Source organism: Saccharomyces cerevisiae, chromosome III (genome assembly GCF_000146045.2).
Source record: "Saccharomyces cerevisiae S288C chromosome III, complete sequence".
Taxonomy (NCBI): domain Eukaryota; kingdom Fungi; phylum Ascomycota; class Saccharomycetes; order Saccharomycetales; family Saccharomycetaceae; genus Saccharomyces; species Saccharomyces cerevisiae.
Window position 1 is genome coordinate 1 of NC_001135.5, and position 16,923 is coordinate 16,923.

Sequence of the window (16,923 nt, forward strand, 5' to 3'; positions counted from 1 at the left end):
CCCACACACCACACCCACACCACACCCACACACCACACACACCACACCCACACACCCACACCACACCACACCCACACCACACCCACACACCCACACCCACACACCACACCCACACACACCACACCCACACACACCCACACCCACACACCACACCCACACACACACCACACCCACACACACCACACCACACCCACACCACACCCACACCCACACACCACACCCACACCCACACCCCACACCCACACACCACACCCACACACACCACACCCACACACACCCACACCACACCCACACACCACACCCACACACCCACACCCACACACACCACACCCACACCACACCCACACCCACACACCCACACCCTAACACTACCCTAACACTACCCTATTCTAACCCTGATTTTACCTGTCTCCCAACTTACTCTCCATTACCCTACCTCTCCACTCGTTACCCTGTCTCATTCAACCGTACCACTCCCAACCACCATCCATCTCTCTACTTACTACCACCAACCCACCGTCCACCATAACCGTTACCCTCCAACTACCCGTATCCAACTCCACTACCGCTTACCCTACCATCGACCATGTCCTACTCACTGTACTGTTGTTCACCCACCATATTGAAACGTCTACAAATGATCGTAAATAATACACATATACTTATCCTACCACTCTAATCCCACTACCACATGCCATACTCACCTTCACTTGTATTCTGATCGGTCATACGCACACGGATGCTACAGTATATACCATCTCAAACTTACCCTACTTTCATATTCCACTCCATCACCCATCTCTCACCATCAGTACCAAATGCACTCGCATCATTATGCACGGCACTTGCCTCAGCGGTCTATACCCTGTGCCATTTACGCATAACGCCCATCATTATCCACATTTTAATATCTATATCTCATTCGGCGACACCAAATATTGTATAACTGCCCTTAATACATACGTTATACCACTTTTACACCATATACTAACCACTCAATTTATACACACTTATGTCAATATAACCACAAAATCACCACTAAAATCACCTAAACATAAAAATATTCTACTCTTCAACAATAATACATAAACACACTCAATTGCGTATCTATACCACCATGACGTCATTAACGTAAAAGTTCCTTAATATTGCAAATTGCTTGAACGGATGCCATTTCATGTTGAATGTGGTAACCCAATAGCATGATATGAGTAATGCTTTAGTATTGTTTCAGAGTTGTTTCAGTAATGTTTTAGACAAGGAGAACATATAGTAGCAAACCTCTAATCCGGTAGTACTTAAGAAACTACAGTTTCTATGTACGAAAGCAGTAACTATGTAATTATTACATTTACATGACATATAGGAAGGTCCAATAAACTTACTACATTATGACCTATAAGCTAGATCGTAATTCATTACGTCAACAGGTTATGAGCCCTCAGAGCAATGCTTCTGAGAACATAATCAATCTATCTAGCCCCAACAATTATAAACAGTGGCTGTACGGTATCGAGACCGCTGCTGAATATGCTAACGAATATATGAACGAATTCGTTCATACCGGAGATATCCAATCAATGAAAAGGGATTACAATCTCAGCGCGAATGATGAAAGCTTTGTCAAAACCGTATTTAACAGTTTCCTGGTAAAGCTCTACAAGAAAACTATCGTGGGTGAAGCTGCATGTGAAATGAACTGGATATGTGATGATTCGCTTGGAAGGGTCTCTGCTTATGATATTTTCTCGCACTTCGAAGAAAACTATAATGAAGTCACTATTGGATCCAGGCTTACTCTTATAGAGGACCTACCAAATATATCCTCCAAGCCTGTAGATGAAATTGCTTCCTTTTTGAAAACTCTATTCACGATGCTTGAAGACAATAGCGAAGAACAGGACAAAAAAAAAAGACGCGACACCAATATCGCGTTGTTATTAATGACCTTCTTACCCGAGTTAAAAGAATCATTCCACGAGAAATTCGGTGACTCTAAGGCTCTTCAGCTATCACAAGTCATTAGATTCTGTAAATTAAATGCGTCATCGAATTCATCATCTTCGGTCTCAGATGCATTGGTTGCACAAGACAGAAGAAACTATCAAAAGAAAGGAAATAAGGGATGTATATAATTTACGGAGCTGATCATCGCATAAGCAACTGTTCTCTGCTTAAACGAAGAATACCAGAAGCACGAATCTTTAAATTATATCCTAATGACAAAACGAGTAGATCTTCATCTGCTAGTGTCGCGATTCCTGACTATGAAACGCAAGGCCAAACAGCAGGACAGATAACACCGAAGTCCTGGCTCTGTATGTTATCTTCGACTGTTCCAGCTACCAAATCCTCAGAATGGATTTTTGACACAGGATGTACTTCCCACATGTGCCACGACCGTTCCATTTTTTCATCATTTACTAGATCCTCTAGGAAAGACTTTGTCAGAGGAGTTGGCGGTTCCATACCCATCATGGGCTCCGGAACTGTAAACATTGGCACTGTTCAATTACATGACGTATCTTACGTTCCTGATTTACCAGTTAACCTGATATCCGTTTGAAAACTATGCACTAAATCAAACTCTTCTGTTACGTTCACAAAAGAGGGTGTCACTGTGCAATCACCTGATGATGTGGTTTCTACAGCTGGGTATTCACAATAAAAGACTCTGGGAAGTACAAAGCTCGCCTTGTCGCCCAAGGACATACTCAAAAGGCTGGTATTGACTATCAGGAAACCTTTGCACCAGTCATTCGATATGACTCTGTTAGATTATTTCTGGCCCTTGCTAGCTGCCTCAAACTAATAGTATATCAGATGGACGTTGACACTGCGTTTCTAAACTCAACCATGGATGAGCCGATCTACGTAAAACAACCACCCGGGTTTGTTAACGAGAGGAATCCCGACTATGTATGGGAACTATACGGCGGTATGTATGGACTCAAACAAGCCCCATTACTATGGAACGAACATATCAACAATACTCTTAAAAAGATTGGTTTCTGTCGACATGAAGGCGAACATGGCTTATATTTTCGTTCCACATCTGATGGTCCCATCTACATTGCCGTATACGTAGACGACTTACTTGTTGCTGCTCCCTCTCCTAAAATATATGACAGGGTTAAGCAAGAATTAACGAAATTATACTCAATGAAGGATCTCGGTAAAGTTGACAAATTCCTCGGTCTTAACATTCATCAATCGTCAAACGGAGACATCACTCTCTCCCTTCAAGACTATATTGCTAAAGCTGCATCTGAAAGCGAAATAAACACATTTAAACTTACACAGACTCCGCTCTGCAACTCAAAGCCTCTTTTCGAAACAACTTCCCCGCATCTAAAAGACATCACTCCTTATCAGAGCATAGTTGGTCAGCTTCTCTTTTGTGCAAATACTGGTCGTCCGGACATATCGTATCCAGTCTCATTACTCTCCAGGTTCCTTCGAGAACCTCGCGCAATCCATTTGGAGTCTGCTCGGCGGGTTCTACGGTACCTATATACCACCAGAAGTATGTGTCTCAAGTATCGTTCTGGATCTCAGTTGGCATTAACTGTATATTGTGATGCATCTCATGGAGCTATTCACGATCTACCACACTCTACTGGGGGGTACGTGACTCTACTTGCTGGTGCTCCCGTTACGTGGTCATCGAAGAAGCTCAAGGGTGTGATTCCTGTACCATCTACTGAGGCAGAATACATTACTGCAAGTGAAACTGTCATGGAGATATAATGGATTCAAAACTTGTTTGAACACTTAGGCCAGCCACTTATCTCATCAACATCATATGTAGATAATAAACCTGCTATAAAACTGTCTAAACATCCTGTATTTCACACGAGAGCAAAACACATTGCTTTGAGATACCACAAGCTAAGAAATGCAGTGGCAGCAGGCATAATTACCATAGAACATGTTATCACAAAGAAACAAGTTGCTGACATATTTACAAAAATCCTTCCAGCTGAATCATTTAAAACACATAGGGCTGTCATGATAAGGGAACCAGAAACTACAAAATAACCATACTCATGCGTATTCAGTTATGGGGGGATGTTAAATGTGGTAACCTAATAGCATGATATGAGTAATGCTTTAGTATTGTTTCAGAGTTGTTTCAGTAATGTTTTAGACAAAGAAAACATATAATAGTAAACCTGTAATCAGGTAGTACTTAAGAAACTATACTTTCTGTGTACAAAACACTAACTATGTAATTCTTACATTTACATAACATGTAGAAAGGTCCAATAAACTTACTATATTATGACATATAAGTTAGATCGTAATTCACTACGTCAACATATCCCACGATAAAAAAAATACCTTGACTCAAGTGCCGAAACAGGAAATAATGAAAGATTTCATACAAGGTTGTTTCTAAGGTGCTATATGTCCCTACGGCCTCGTTTAGCCCCATCTCGCATGCAATACCGTAACATAGGTATATACACACAGAGAAGTAGTAATTTTACGTGTCTTATACTTATTTTATATAGAAATGTCCGACACTTGCGCTACACTAAGGCATATAAGATAGATCTTAATTCCTTGTATTAACATATAAACAGACAACATAACATAGCCAGTTTATCTTACTTATCTTTTCCTGGAAGAGATGGCATTATTTGTGTGTATCAAAGAGGCCTTTTTCAATTTTCATTTTAATATTTTTTTAATATTCTTATATTGAACACATTTTTCTCCCCTAGATTTATGTTTCCTATTGCTCTCCATATCACATTATATCTATGAATGAATATGCATTGCTCTTCTGATACTATGGTATGAGAGGCCTTGGTAAAGGGCATCGATAACCGAAAGAATCATCCGCAGAGAAGTAGAATCTTAGAGCATATCGTCTCGTTGAGACCGTATAGATTCGCAAAAATAACAGAAACTTGCGTTAACATTGAATTTCAAACTCAGTTTTCCATAATTAACTGTTAAAAAAGGCTACTATAAGGGTGTCAATTACTGTTCTGTTTCGCAGGATTAATTCCGTTATGTGCTCTTGTAATTGAGTTAGCGCTTCTTATATCTCTTCAGTAATGCAGCAGTAATAAAACACATTGGCTTCGCTTTCGCTTTTTTTCCAAATCATTATCGAAGATTCTTTGCTTATGATATACTGGTGCTCGAGGATGATGAGAGGACACAACTTTTTGAGGCTTATCGTTATCGTCTGAGTCACAACAACATACATTAACTGTCCACGATTCAGGGATGTGCTATGAGTTCAATTTTCGCTGTAGTGCTGCCATTGGCGCTGCTACTGGTGTCTGGAAAAACTCCACAGCTTTCAATGGAGATGTGACTGCACGAGTGAGACATTATCTGTATTAGCTTCACAACCATACTCTGTTAGTAAGGAGCCATAGTCGACATCTGTCCAGCTCAATCGGGTATGATATTTGATATCCCCAAAATACATGGCTGTACCATGTAAAATGAGCGGTATATCGAAGATCAGTATATTTCAGCCTATACAGGATCCTACTATTTCAACAAAAATGATTTCATCAAAATTAAATCACGCTGCAACATTGGTGAAGAATCTCAAAAGGTTAGTAACATCAATATATCGCGGAGTAGCTATCATTGTGGCAGTTAACTTAAAGGATATACAGTTAATTCAACAAGATTTTCAAGTCCATTTTTTTTGGGCACGCTGAACACGCTCAATGTAGTACTTGTTTTGGAAATCACTCGCAAGTTTAATGGGACGAATTATATCAGTAATGTGTAAATTCCGACACAATGTTCGGTTAGTAGATTTACTGCTGGATTATTGGGTTCACCCGTAGACTGTTGCCGACTCCAAGAAAACTATGATCTCAATACAGGCATAAAGAATTGTTGTATCTGTGCCCATGTGATCTGTACCTTTTTTGCGGTACCAAAATCGCATGTTGCACTCACACTACGGAACACATCAACTTGTAACGACAACAATACAAAATACCAGGAGACATATCACTTTTTTTCGCCTAGAATGATTTACAATGGCATACACTTAGAAAAGTGCTATGACATGACGCCCTTACTAGAAGTTACATGATTCTCCTTTTTTTTCTTTCTTTCTTTCTTTTTCGGTACAACATAATTAATGCATTCATACAGAGCGCATTTCCAGCATCATTTATTGGATAGTAACTCCTCCCGCACTTTCAATATCAATGACGCTGACTCTTTTACTGACGCTGAGTCTTTACCGACGCTGAGTCTTTACCGACGCTGAGTCTTTACCGACGCTGAGTCTTTACCGACGCTTGTGAAAATAAAAAGTACGACACAGCTATATGCGTCGCAAGTTCAGATGTGGGTCTATCGAGCATGTTTATCCTATCCTGTTATGTCATTTTTATCGGAAGTAATAAAAGTGTAGAAATCACTTGTTTTTGCCTTTTTTGTGATTTTGCTTTCATTTTTTTTTGCCCTTTTTTCACCAGCTTGGGGATCAACATCCTAATTTCTTGTTACTTCGATTATGTCTAAAAAGTGCCTTGATTTGAGAGAAAATATTTTCCTCATCTGGCAAGACAACCAAACCATCTTCAGTGAATTCTTCGTGTGTCGCCTTGTCTATTAGTTCCGGGTCTCTCATGAACATTGTAAACGCAAAGAACGGTACCGTACATGCCAAGCCAACCGTCATTATTATTCGTTGAACATATCTGTAAGATTCAACCACAGCATCTCTTTCGGGTGAGCCCCAAGGATAATCACTAATGAATGTATAAGGTGATGCATATGCTATTTCTGCCAATGTATCGTTTCCAAGGTTCTTGTAGAGTTGGTTAGGCATGGTTTGTGTCCATATGGCACCAGAAACGGAGGCACCGATAGCAGCGCCTAGCTTTGAAAAGGTATACTGGATGCCGGTTATTACAGCCATCCTACTATGCGTAGTCATGGCTTGCAGTATGACGATCACTGAATTGCTGCATAGGAGACCACTCAAACCCATGATAACAGATGCAGCGATAACACCTTCATGAGACCCAGATCCTCCTCTGTATTTGTAAAAAAGGCCCATGCACACCATCCATGCAGCACAACCTCCGATTACAGAAAGTTTCAGTTTCCTTGTCTTTGCCACCAACAAACTGTAGAATGGAGATGCAGTAGCAGCAACAAAGTCAGGAAGGTTTACTATCCGAGCAGCCGAAGTGGACGATTCTTTCATCGATACCAGCAAAACAGGATACAGATAGTCACACGAAATGAAAAAGGTGAAAAAATTGAAAAAAGTAACACCAAGGGGTGCCCAAATTCCACGATCACTTAGTAATTTGAACGGTAGAAGAGGAGATTTGGCAAATTTGGCCTCCCAATATAAAAAAATGAAAAATAAACAGCCACCTGAAACTAAAGTGGCAATTATTTTTGAATTGTGCCACTTCTGTGATGTCTCATTAGCCAACGTCAAAGGGACAAGGATACACCCTAGCGACACAGTTATTAATAATATGCCAACAATATCGAGTTTCCAGAATAGAAACACCAAATTCTCAAATAATCCGCCCGTTCTTTCCTTTCTAGCCTGTTCTTTGAGAGATCTCCACTCAGCAGTCTTTGAAGATTTGTACTTCATATAAAGAATAAGAAATATAATTGGCAAGGCAGAGAGTGGGTAAATAAAAGCCCACATTGCAATATTCCAGGACCAGTTTTTCTGAGGATTTGCTGCTGTGATAATATTACCTGAAATCCATGGTATTATGATATATGGCCAATATGAGGCGTACTGGTAAAACATTCTCCACTTCAAGGAGGAGAAATCAGAAAGTATTAATGTCAGGAGCAGATTTGTTCCGACGTATCCACAGTTATAGAAAACCGATCCTGCTGCATACATTGTGAGACGGGTCGCCTGTGATTGAATGATGGTTCCCATTATATAAAAAATAGTTGCAACTAAAAAAAGCCTTAGTCTTCCGAAGTGGTCAGAGAGTCTGGAGTAGACAACTTGGGATCCGACACTTACAACAGCATTGATAACTTGGACAGTTGAAAGTAAGGAGTGTTCTGAATATGAGTTCGTCGCATAGCCCGTATAGGTCGATCTAAGTGTGTAGTCTAAACTAATTCCAAACCCACATACAAACGCGGTACTTATCAGTAGAATTTTATATTTCAAGGAATCAAACTGTGCAGACATAATTTCGTTTTCTTTGAGCTTAAAAAAGGTCGATGTCATAGAGTACGTGTCATCGTTTGAGTGACGTTCTCGCTCAATAATCTCACAGGACTGCCTAATTCCACTTTTTTTATTACTTGAGGCACCAACAACACTAGAACTCATCCGATAATTTATTTACTTGATTATTCCTTTTTTTTTTTTTTCTCTTTCCAGTCCATAAAACTATTTTACTTTTCTTATTTATGTAAATAGTATTTAAGATTCTACGGTCGCTACATCTGCTAGAAATGGAATTACTTTAATACATTCCATGTTCTCATATATACTTTTACTGACACCTTTCGTCACTATTTTTTGTTTAACTTTTTTTTTGGAAGTACTAAAATTATATGCTCGTAATTATTGAGTATCAAAAAAAAAAAAAAAAAAAATTGCTGTGACACCCCTTCAATGTGGTGTCTATACACCTGGTGACTTTAACTTTAACTTTGACCTGTCGTCGTACAATCAACTTAGTTTCCGAAAATCCACGACGAACCAGTTATACCGAAGACTTTTGTACGACAAGAATACTGTACCGTCGAAACTATCTCTTTTCAAACTGATGAGTGAAGCTTGTGTTTATGTCTGTTGAAACAAGGAAAAAAATGCGGTGCCTGTCGACAGGATATGCGCACAAGTGCAAAATCATCAAAAAATTGAGTACCTAGATCCGGTGGTGTAGGACGAGCAAAGTTCCTTCATAAACAAACCGTAAGGGTTACTGATACACAATTTCCTTTTTGTAAAGAGTATTTGAGCAAATTAGTCAGCGATTGAAAACAACACCCTTTTTTCTATATATAGTAGGTGAAAGTTAACATGCGAGTAAAAGTAGTGCCACATTTCCTTTGCAGCAGGTGCAAATTGGTACATATTTAACAGATAGCGCCGCACCTCATATGCAGCGCGTACATGATACGAGACGACAAGATATGCAAAAGATAATAGTGTCATCACACCTTTATGAGAAGCGAATTTTTTTTTTTTTTTGGTTTAAATATATATATATACATATATATAGATATAGATATACACATGTATAGATGTATTCTAGTTATGCTTATACCTAGAACTGATCAGACCAGATCATACCTGGTATAGAGCTTAATCGATAGAAATTCAAAAATATGGAGGAAACTAAGTACTCTTCGCAGCAGGAGATAGAAGAAGCATGTGGTTCAGACGCTTCATTGAATGCTAGAGGTAGCAATGATTCTCCAATGGGACTTTCCTTGTACCTCTGCCTGGCTTCGTGAACTCTTGTACTATTCATAACTGCACTGGATATTTTGATAGTGGGAACTATTATTGACGTGGTCGCAGAACAGTTCGGAAACTACTCCAAAACAGGTTGGCTCGTTACAGGCTACAGTTTACCAAATGCTATTCTGAGTCTCATTTGGGGAAGATTCGCATCTATCATAGGTTTCCAGCATAGTCTCATTTTAGCAATACTTATTTTTGAAGCCGGATCCCTAATTGCTGCCCTTGCCTCTTCAATGAATATGCTCATTGTCGGTAGAGTTGTTGCTAGTGTTGGGGGAAGCGGACTTCAAACGCTTTGCTTTGTTATTGGTTGTACGATGGTTGGTGAAAGGTCACGTCCATTGGTGATTTCCATCCTAAGTTGTGCATTTGCTGTAGCTGCTATCGTTGGTCCTATAATCGGAGGTGCCTTTACAACCCATGTTACCTGGAGGTGGTGCTTCTATATCAATCTTCCTATCGGTGGTCTTGCCATTATTATGTTTTTACTCACATATAAGGCCGAGAATAAGGGTATACTTCAACAAATTAAAGATGCTATAGGAACAATCTCGAGCTTTACTTTTAGTAAGTTCAGACACCAAGTTAATTTTAAAAGACTTATGAATGGCATAATCTTCAAGTTTGACTTCTTTGGTTTTGCCCTCTGCTCTGCAGGGCTGGTCCTTTTCCTACTGGGGCTAACCTTTGGTGGTAATAAATATAGTTGGAACTCTGGCCAAGTCATCGCATATTTGGTTTTGGGTGTCTTACTTTTTATTTTTTCATTGGTGTACGATTTCTTCTTATTCGATAAATTCAACCCGGAACCTGATAATATATCCTACAGGCCTCTCCTTCTAAGAAGATTGGTAGCAAAACCAGCCATAATAATAATAAACATGGTAACATTTCTATTATGTACCGGTTACAATGGGCAAATGATATACTCTGTCCAGTTTTTCCAACTTATATTTGCGTCGAGTGCATGGAAAGCCGGTCTTCACTTGATACCAATCGTTATTACCAACGTTATTGCGGCCATTGCAAGTGGTGTGATTACCAAAAAGCTCGGTTTAGTTAAACCACTCTTAATATTTGGAGGCGTTCTTGGGGTAATTGGAGCAGGGCTTATGACACTTATGACAAATACGTCCACGAAGTCAACTCAAATTGGTGTTTTGCTATTACCGGGGTTTTCCCTTGGATTTGCTCTACAAGCATCGCTCATGAGTGCACAGCTTCAAATTACCAAAGATCGTCCAGAAGCTGCTATGGACTTTATTGAAGTAACAGCTTTCAATACATTCATGAAGTCATTAGGTACAACTCTTGGTGGTGTGCTTTCAACCACTGTTTTTTCCGCCTCCTTTCACAACAAAGTATCACGAGCTCATCTAGAGCCTTACGAAGGAAAAACGGTTGATGACATGATTTTGTATCGTCTTCAAAACTACGACGGTTCTCATTCGACTATTGGAAACATTTTAAGCGACTCCATTAAGAACGTATTTTGGATGGATCTAGGGTTTTATGCCTTAGGATTTTTGTTTTGTAGTTTTTCATCCAATAAGAAATTAATCATACCAAAAAAGGACGAGACACCAGAAGATAATTTAGAAGACAAGTAGCGCAGTTATTTTCTTATTTTCATTTTATTTTTTTCGCCTTTTATACAGACTTCAACACAATCAGAATCAAATAGGTGTATCGCAATGGAATGTAATTTCTTAAGTATTCTATATGTACTTAAAACCTATTAATATATGGATCAACACAGTATCTTATGAATGGGTTTTTGATTTTTTTATGTTTTTTTAAAACATTAAAGTTTTCGGCACGGACTTATTTGGAATTCAAATTATTAATGAAAGAACAATTAACTAATTAATGTACTTAGTATTTGGCCATTATTATCGATTTCGGGGGCCAAATCTAACCAAATTCAACCTACATTTTTTCAAATTGATTCAAACACCTTTCACAATAAGATTTTTATATCTAGCGCACATAGAATGAAATGTAAACAAAGATTTCAGAAAAATCGTCATTCAAACTTGTATTAGACGAGGGACGGAGTGATTTTTGTGTTTGTTTTTATTAATTGTGGGATAGGATAGTAGCAACTCTTGGAGGAGAGCATTGTCAGTTGTCCAGTCTCTGAAGTTAAGTAGTAAGTTTGCGGAGTCAAAGGGGGATGGCTTTTGCCATTTGTGAGAGTTGTGCGGCAGCATCTTATTCAAATAGAGCTGTATTCTGAAGACCTCTTGTAGAACATCATCCATACTAAAAAGTAAATCGTCCTGTCCCATTACGAGCTGTAGTAGTGCTGTGACCCTCTGTATATTTACGTTGCCATGAAGAAGGTAATGGGCGATATTTTGATACAATTCCTGAGTTGCATGTTGGATTGAGTTTACGAAGGGTCGCCAGACGGCCAGAAACCTCCAGGCGGAGTTAACAACTAGTAATACGGCATCCATGTTTGCATCAGCGCCGAGCCTATACCAGTCACTGAGTAGACGTTTTCTTGCTCTTTTTATGTCCTGACTTCTTTTGACGAGGGGGCATTCTCTAGAGACACAGGCAGTTGCTTCCAGCAACTGCCGTACGGCCGTTCTCATGCTGTCGAGGATTTTTTTTGGGACGATATTGTCATTATAGGGCAGTGTGTGACTTATGAATTGTTGTAGAAGGACGTCTGTGATGTTGGAGATATGTATTTTGTTAACTCTTCTTGAGACAATTTGGCCCTGGATAGCGAAGCGTGCGGTTACAAATAGGTCGTCTTGTTCAAGAAGGTAGGCGAGGACATTATCTATCAGTACAAACATCTTAGTAGTGTCTGAGGAGAGGGTTGATTGTTTATGTATTTTTGCGAAATATATATATATATATATTCTACACAGATATATACATATTTGTTTTTCGGGCTCATTCTTTCTTCTTTGCCAGAGGCTCACCGCTCAAGAGGTCCGCTAATTCTGGAGCGATTGTTATTGTTTTTTCTTTTCTTCTTCTATTCGAAACCCAGTTTTTGATTTGAATGCGAGATAAACTGGTATTCTTCATTAGATTCTCTAGGCCCTTGGTATCTAGATATGGGTTCTCGATGTTCTTTGCAAACCAACTTTCTAGTATTCGGACATTTTCTTTTGTAAACCGGTGTCCTCTGTAAGGTTTAGTACTTTTGTTTATCATATCTTGAGTTACCACATTAAATACCAACCCATCCGCCGATTTATTTTTCTGTGTAAGTTGATAATTACTTCTATCGTTTTCTATGCTGCGCATTTCTTTGAGTAATACAGTAATGGTAGTAGTGAGTTGAGATGTTGTTTGCAACAACTTCTTCTCCTCATCACTAATCTTACGGTTTTTGTTGGCCCTAGATAAGAATCCTAATATATCCCTTAATTCAACTTCTTCTTCTGTTGTTACACTCTCTGGTAACTTAGGTAAATTACAGCAAATAGAAAAGAGCTTTTTATTTATGTCTAGTATGCTGGATTTAAACTCATCTGTGATTTGTGGATTTAAAAGGTCTTTAATGGGTATTTTATTCATTTTTTCTTGCTTATCTTCCTTTTTTTCTTGCCCACTTCTAAGCTGATTTCAATCTCTCCTTTATATATATTTTTAAGTTCCAACATTTTATGTTTCAAAACATTAATGATGTCTGGGTTTTGTTTGGGATGCAATTTATTGCTTCCCAATGTAGAAAAGTACATCATATGAAACAACTTAAACTCTTAACTACTTCTTTTAACCTTCACTTTTTATGAAATGTATCAACCATATATAATAACTTAATAGACGACATTCACAATATGTTTACTTCGAAGCCTGCTTTCAAAATTAAGAACAAAGCATCCAAATCATACAGAAACACAGCGGTTTCAAAAAAGCTGAAAGAAAAACGTCTAGCTGAGCATGTGAGGCCAAGCTGCTTCAATATTATTCGACCACTCAAGAAAGATATCCAGATTCCTGTTCCTTCCTCTCGATTTTTAAATAAAATCCAAATTCACAGGATAGCGTCTGGAAGTCAAAATACTCAGTTTCGACAGTTCAATAAGACATCTATAAAATCTTCAAAGAAATATTTAAACTCATTTATGGCTTTTAGAGCATATTACTCACAGTTTGGCTCCGGTGTAAAACAAAATGTCTTGTCTTCTCTGCTCGCTGAAGAATGGCACGCGGACAAAATGCAGCACGGAATATGGGACTACTTCGCGCAACAGTATAATTTTATAAACCCTGGTTTTGGTTTTGTAGAGTGGTTGACGAATAATTATGCTGAAGTACGTGGTGACGGATATTGGGAAGATGTGTTTGTACATTTGGCCTTATAGAGTGTGGTCGTGGCGGAGGTTGTTTATCTTTCGAGTACTGAATGTTGTCAGTATAGCTATCCTATTTGAAACTCCCCATCGTCTTGCTCTTGTTCCCAATGTTTGTTTATACACTCATATGGCTATACCCTTATCTACTTGCCTCTTTTGTTTATGTCTATGTATTTGTATAAAATATGATATTACTCAGACTCAAGCAAACAATCAAAGAAATCTTTCACTGCTCTTTTCTGTGTTCCATTTAGTTTTTAGTACGATTGCATTGTCTATATACTGTATTTACCAAATCTTAATTTTAGTCAAACATTAATGTTTACTTTCGTATTTAAGGATGTGTATACTAAGCCTTGGGAAAATGCGTGTTCCTTGTGCCATCCGAAAGCTACTTCATAAAAAAGATACTGTTCATTTTCAAGCCCGCATAGTTGGATCAAATATTAACTATATATCAACATGGTCCAAAGATCGTAAGTTTGGTCTAATGTTGTTTTAGCAAAAAAAAATACTATACCTTTCATTAACGTTTATTGAATTTCTTGAAAAAAAAACCCTAAATTATTATAAAATTATAGCAGGATAGTTCTTAGTGGAAGATATTAAGCAAACTATTTTCTGAATTGCTATGCGAAATTTCTCTAATGCCAGCTGAGTAACTAACTCTCATGGTACATAAAAATACGCATCTTAAAAAATTTGATATTTCATGATTTATTTATAGAAATAACGATGCTTATTGTGCTTTGTTGGGTGTTTGACTTCTATGTTAACTTACTTCAACATGAAAGCCCGACGTTTGCAATGATATCCTCTTTTTCACCCGATTATTTTCATTTATTAGTAAGTGGGGTTCTGGGTGAAAAAATCAAAACAAAAATATGAATTTGTAATGATTTTTATATTTTCGCCGGAGGTGCTGGAAATGGCAAACGAAAATACTATGACATAAAAGCTGGGCACACTATGTACGTTCTTTTTAATTTTTTATCAACATGAGAAAAATTCATGAACACTGTACCTTATATTATCTAATAAATGAAGTAAGCTTTGCATCTCCGTAACAGCTGCATATATATAATTAAGCGGGAGCTTTCTTTCGATCTCTTTCATTCCATATGTTTATTATGTACTGATGAAAAGCATTTTACTAAGTTGAGGTCTCTGTAAGTATATTGTGACCATTATGCTAAAATACTGGGGTCTTCATTTGTGTCAAATTCTACGTAATAGTTCCCCTTTTTCTTACATTTTTATACTAAAGAGTTACGGTATTTATACAAACGAGGGGCTTTACTGTAATATATGATTAAGATTCAAGCTGAAACATTCTAAGTTAGAGGTATAAAATGATTATTGATGAAAGAGCTGCAAATGTCGGCAAAATATAAATACCTTAGATGTTACCAGCTGGGAAGATTATTACGGAACACATTCTTATAAATCTATAGGAATACATAGGATTGTATTTCTATTGACAAAGTACAACCTATATTTTATGTTATGTTATGTTATGTTTGCTATGACTATAGTTGCTTTTCTTCACTTAGTAAGGATTAACTAACTCTCGAGCTAGTAAATTTGACGTGAGAAGCATAATTATATTACTAATAGAACGATATCTGGTGTGTTTTATTACAGACTGCACTGAGTGTTAGAGGTAGAAATTATAAGTTAAAAAGCAGTAGTTTATGCTTTATGCTCGAGTATCAAGTGAATTTGAACAGGCTAGTGCTTCATTGGTACTTCTTTCATGGATAATTTTGAGCAAATTTCTGCAGCATGTCCCCCTTTATACAAATTCTGTGCATTGCCGGCCTAGAAATATGTCAACGTTTTGGATATGTTGATGCTTACTTCGAGAAATCTTACACTAATACTTCTGGAAAAAATCAATACTAGCAAAATAGTGATATATGAGTAAAATGTATGTAGTACATGTATGAAAATTATCAAGGGCAAATTGATGCTTCAACGAAAAAGTTATTGGATTTTCAAGCACTTTTTAAATTCACAATATTTTTTTCTGGAAATATGAAATTGTCAGCGACTTCTATTACAGGAGTGTCTTTTTTTCTCATGCTATCCAACGCTTCTTCCAAGTCCTTTATAGTATTAGAGGAGCCGCCACAAGCAATAATTATCACAATGTCATCCGCAGCTAATTTTGAGCCCAGTGCATTTTCTAGGATCTTAGTGTTGTAACCCAAATGCAATGCGGCGCCACATGCCGGTTCAATCACCATATTGAATTGATGTGTATATTTAAGACAGGTTTCAATAACATCTTTGTCCTCTATTACAACGGATCTGGTGTTGTATTTGCGAGCGTATTCGAAAGTTTGATTAGAGATCACGGCCGTTCCTAGAGAAGTAGCAATACTTGTTATCTTCTTGAATTGAACTGGTTGGCCTATTTTCAAAGAAGTATTGAAAACATGACATCCATTCGTTTCCACCCCCACAATAGGGATCCTATCAGCTAAACCATACCTTTCCAAACCTTGAATAATACCATTGTATAAACCACCTCCACCAACGCTGCATACTATGCCTTTAACCTTATTCACGGAAATATGTTGCGATTTCAAATCTTGTACTATTTCATCTATCATAGATGAATGTCCTTCCCAAATATCCGGATTATCGAAGGGATGAACATAAATGGGCTCAATGACCTGAGAGTCTATTTTATTCATGACATTTGTTTTTAAAAAAGTATCTGCTTCTTTCCAGTAGGCACCACTCACGATAACCTGGGCACCGGTGTTCCTGATTTTATCTACCATTCTCTTCTTTGTCGCTGTAGGAACCACGACTGTACATGGTAGAGACAGTCTTTGACATGCTGTTGCAGCAGCAAAACCGGCATTACCGCCAGAACTAGCGAAAACCTGAGGAGATCTTTTACCGTCCTTTTGAATTCGAATGGCACTTTTCATGATGAGATTACCGATTCCTCTACTTTTGAAGGAGCCACTTGGTTGAAGGCATTCATATTTCAAGAAAAATTGTGCAGAAGCCTTTCCGGGGAAGAATTGACGTAATAATGGTGTTTTATTGTAGACTATCGACATCTCGCTGGTTAATTTTCCTGTCTCTTGTCTATCCAGCACTTAA

At 38.1% G+C, this 16,923-nt stretch overlaps 6 protein-coding genes and 2 pseudogenes across 8 annotated transcripts, besides 10 other annotated features; 4 read left to right on the forward strand and 4 right to left on the reverse strand.

Annotated features, from left to right (window-relative positions):
- Nucleotides 1-1,098: a telomere (TEL03L; Telomeric region on the left arm of Chromosome III; composed of an X element core sequence, X element combinatorial repeats, and a terminal stretch of telomeric repeats).
- Nucleotides 989-1,068: an origin of replication (ARS300; Autonomously Replicating Sequence).
- An 80-nt stretch (nt 1,099-1,178) lies between the features above and the next one.
- Nucleotides 1,179-1,429: a long terminal repeat (Ty5 LTR).
- Nucleotides 1,179-4,322: a mobile genetic element (YCLWTy5-1; Ty5 element, LTR retrotransposon of the Copia (Pseudoviridae) group; this is the only near-full length Ty5 retrotransposon in S288C and it is non-functional).
- YCL075W lies at nt 2,126-2,566 on the forward strand (annotated as a pseudogene). The gene has a single exon.
- On the forward strand, nt 2,824-3,750 carry YCL074W (annotated as a pseudogene). The gene has a single exon.
- Nucleotides 4,073-4,322: a long terminal repeat (Ty5 LTR).
- Nucleotides 4,323-6,478: 2,156 nt separating this feature from the next.
- On the reverse strand, nt 6,479-8,326 carry GEX1 (glutathione exchanger; the record flags this gene model as incomplete). The annotated part of the gene is made up of 1 exon (NM_001178711.1): nt 6,479-8,326. The coding sequence occupies one exon, from the start codon at nt 8,324-8,326 to the stop codon at nt 6,479-6,481; it is 1,848 nt and encodes a 615-aa protein (NP_009863.2).
- A 1,379-nt stretch (nt 8,327-9,705) lies between these two features.
- On the forward strand, nt 9,706-11,082 carry VBA3 (basic amino acid transporter; the record flags this gene model as incomplete). Its single annotated transcript, NM_001178710.1, has 1 exon — nt 9,706-11,082. The coding sequence occupies one exon, from the start codon at nt 9,706-9,708 to the stop codon at nt 11,080-11,082; it is 1,377 nt and encodes a 458-aa protein (NP_009864.1).
- A 63-nt stretch (nt 11,083-11,145) lies between these two features.
- Nucleotides 11,146-11,401: an origin of replication (ARS301; Inactive replication origin linked to the silent mating type locus HML; functions as a transcriptional silencer).
- Nucleotides 11,146-14,849: a sequence feature (HML; Mating type cassette - left; unexpressed complete copy of the mating-type genes, silenced by the Sir2 histone deacetylase and its associated SIR1, SIR3 and SIR4 proteins; mating-type switching involves replacement of the Ya or Yalpha sequences present at the MAT locus with either the a or alpha genes located at one of the HM loci in a process stimulated by the HO endonuclease; sequence replacement occurs by gene conversion, leaving the donor unaltered).
- YCL068C (uncharacterized protein) lies at nt 11,503-12,285 on the reverse strand (the record flags this gene model as incomplete). Its single annotated transcript, NM_001178709.1, has 1 exon — nt 11,503-12,285. The coding sequence occupies one exon, from the start codon at nt 12,283-12,285 to the stop codon at nt 11,503-11,505; it is 783 nt and encodes a 260-aa protein (NP_009865.2).
- On the reverse strand, nt 12,386-13,018 carry HMLALPHA2 (homeodomain mating type protein alpha2; the record flags this gene model as incomplete). Its single annotated transcript, NM_001178708.1, has 1 exon — nt 12,386-13,018. One exon carries the CDS (start codon nt 13,016-13,018, stop codon nt 12,386-12,388), a length of 633 nt encoding a protein of 210 aa, NP_009866.1.
- HMLALPHA1 (transcriptional co-activator mating type protein alpha) lies at nt 13,282-13,809 on the forward strand (the record flags this gene model as incomplete). Its single annotated transcript, NM_001178707.1, has 1 exon — nt 13,282-13,809. The coding sequence occupies one exon, from the start codon at nt 13,282-13,284 to the stop codon at nt 13,807-13,809; it is 528 nt and encodes a 175-aa protein (NP_009867.1).
- Nucleotides 14,575-14,849: an origin of replication (ARS302; Inactive replication origin linked to the silent mating type locus HML; functions as a transcriptional silencer).
- A 21-nt stretch (nt 14,850-14,870) lies between these two features.
- Nucleotides 14,871-15,213: an origin of replication (ARS303; Autonomously Replicating Sequence on Chromosome III; inactive as replication origin at native locus near HML).
- Nucleotides 15,214-16,274: an origin of replication (ARS320; Autonomously Replicating Sequence on Chromosome III; inactive as replication origin at native locus near HML).
- CHA1 (L-serine/L-threonine ammonia-lyase CHA1) lies at nt 15,798-16,880 on the reverse strand (the record flags this gene model as incomplete). Its single annotated transcript, NM_001178706.1, has 1 exon — nt 15,798-16,880. One exon carries the CDS (start codon nt 16,878-16,880, stop codon nt 15,798-15,800), a length of 1,083 nt encoding a protein of 360 aa, NP_001018030.1.
- Nucleotides 16,881-16,923: the final 43 nt, after the last annotated feature.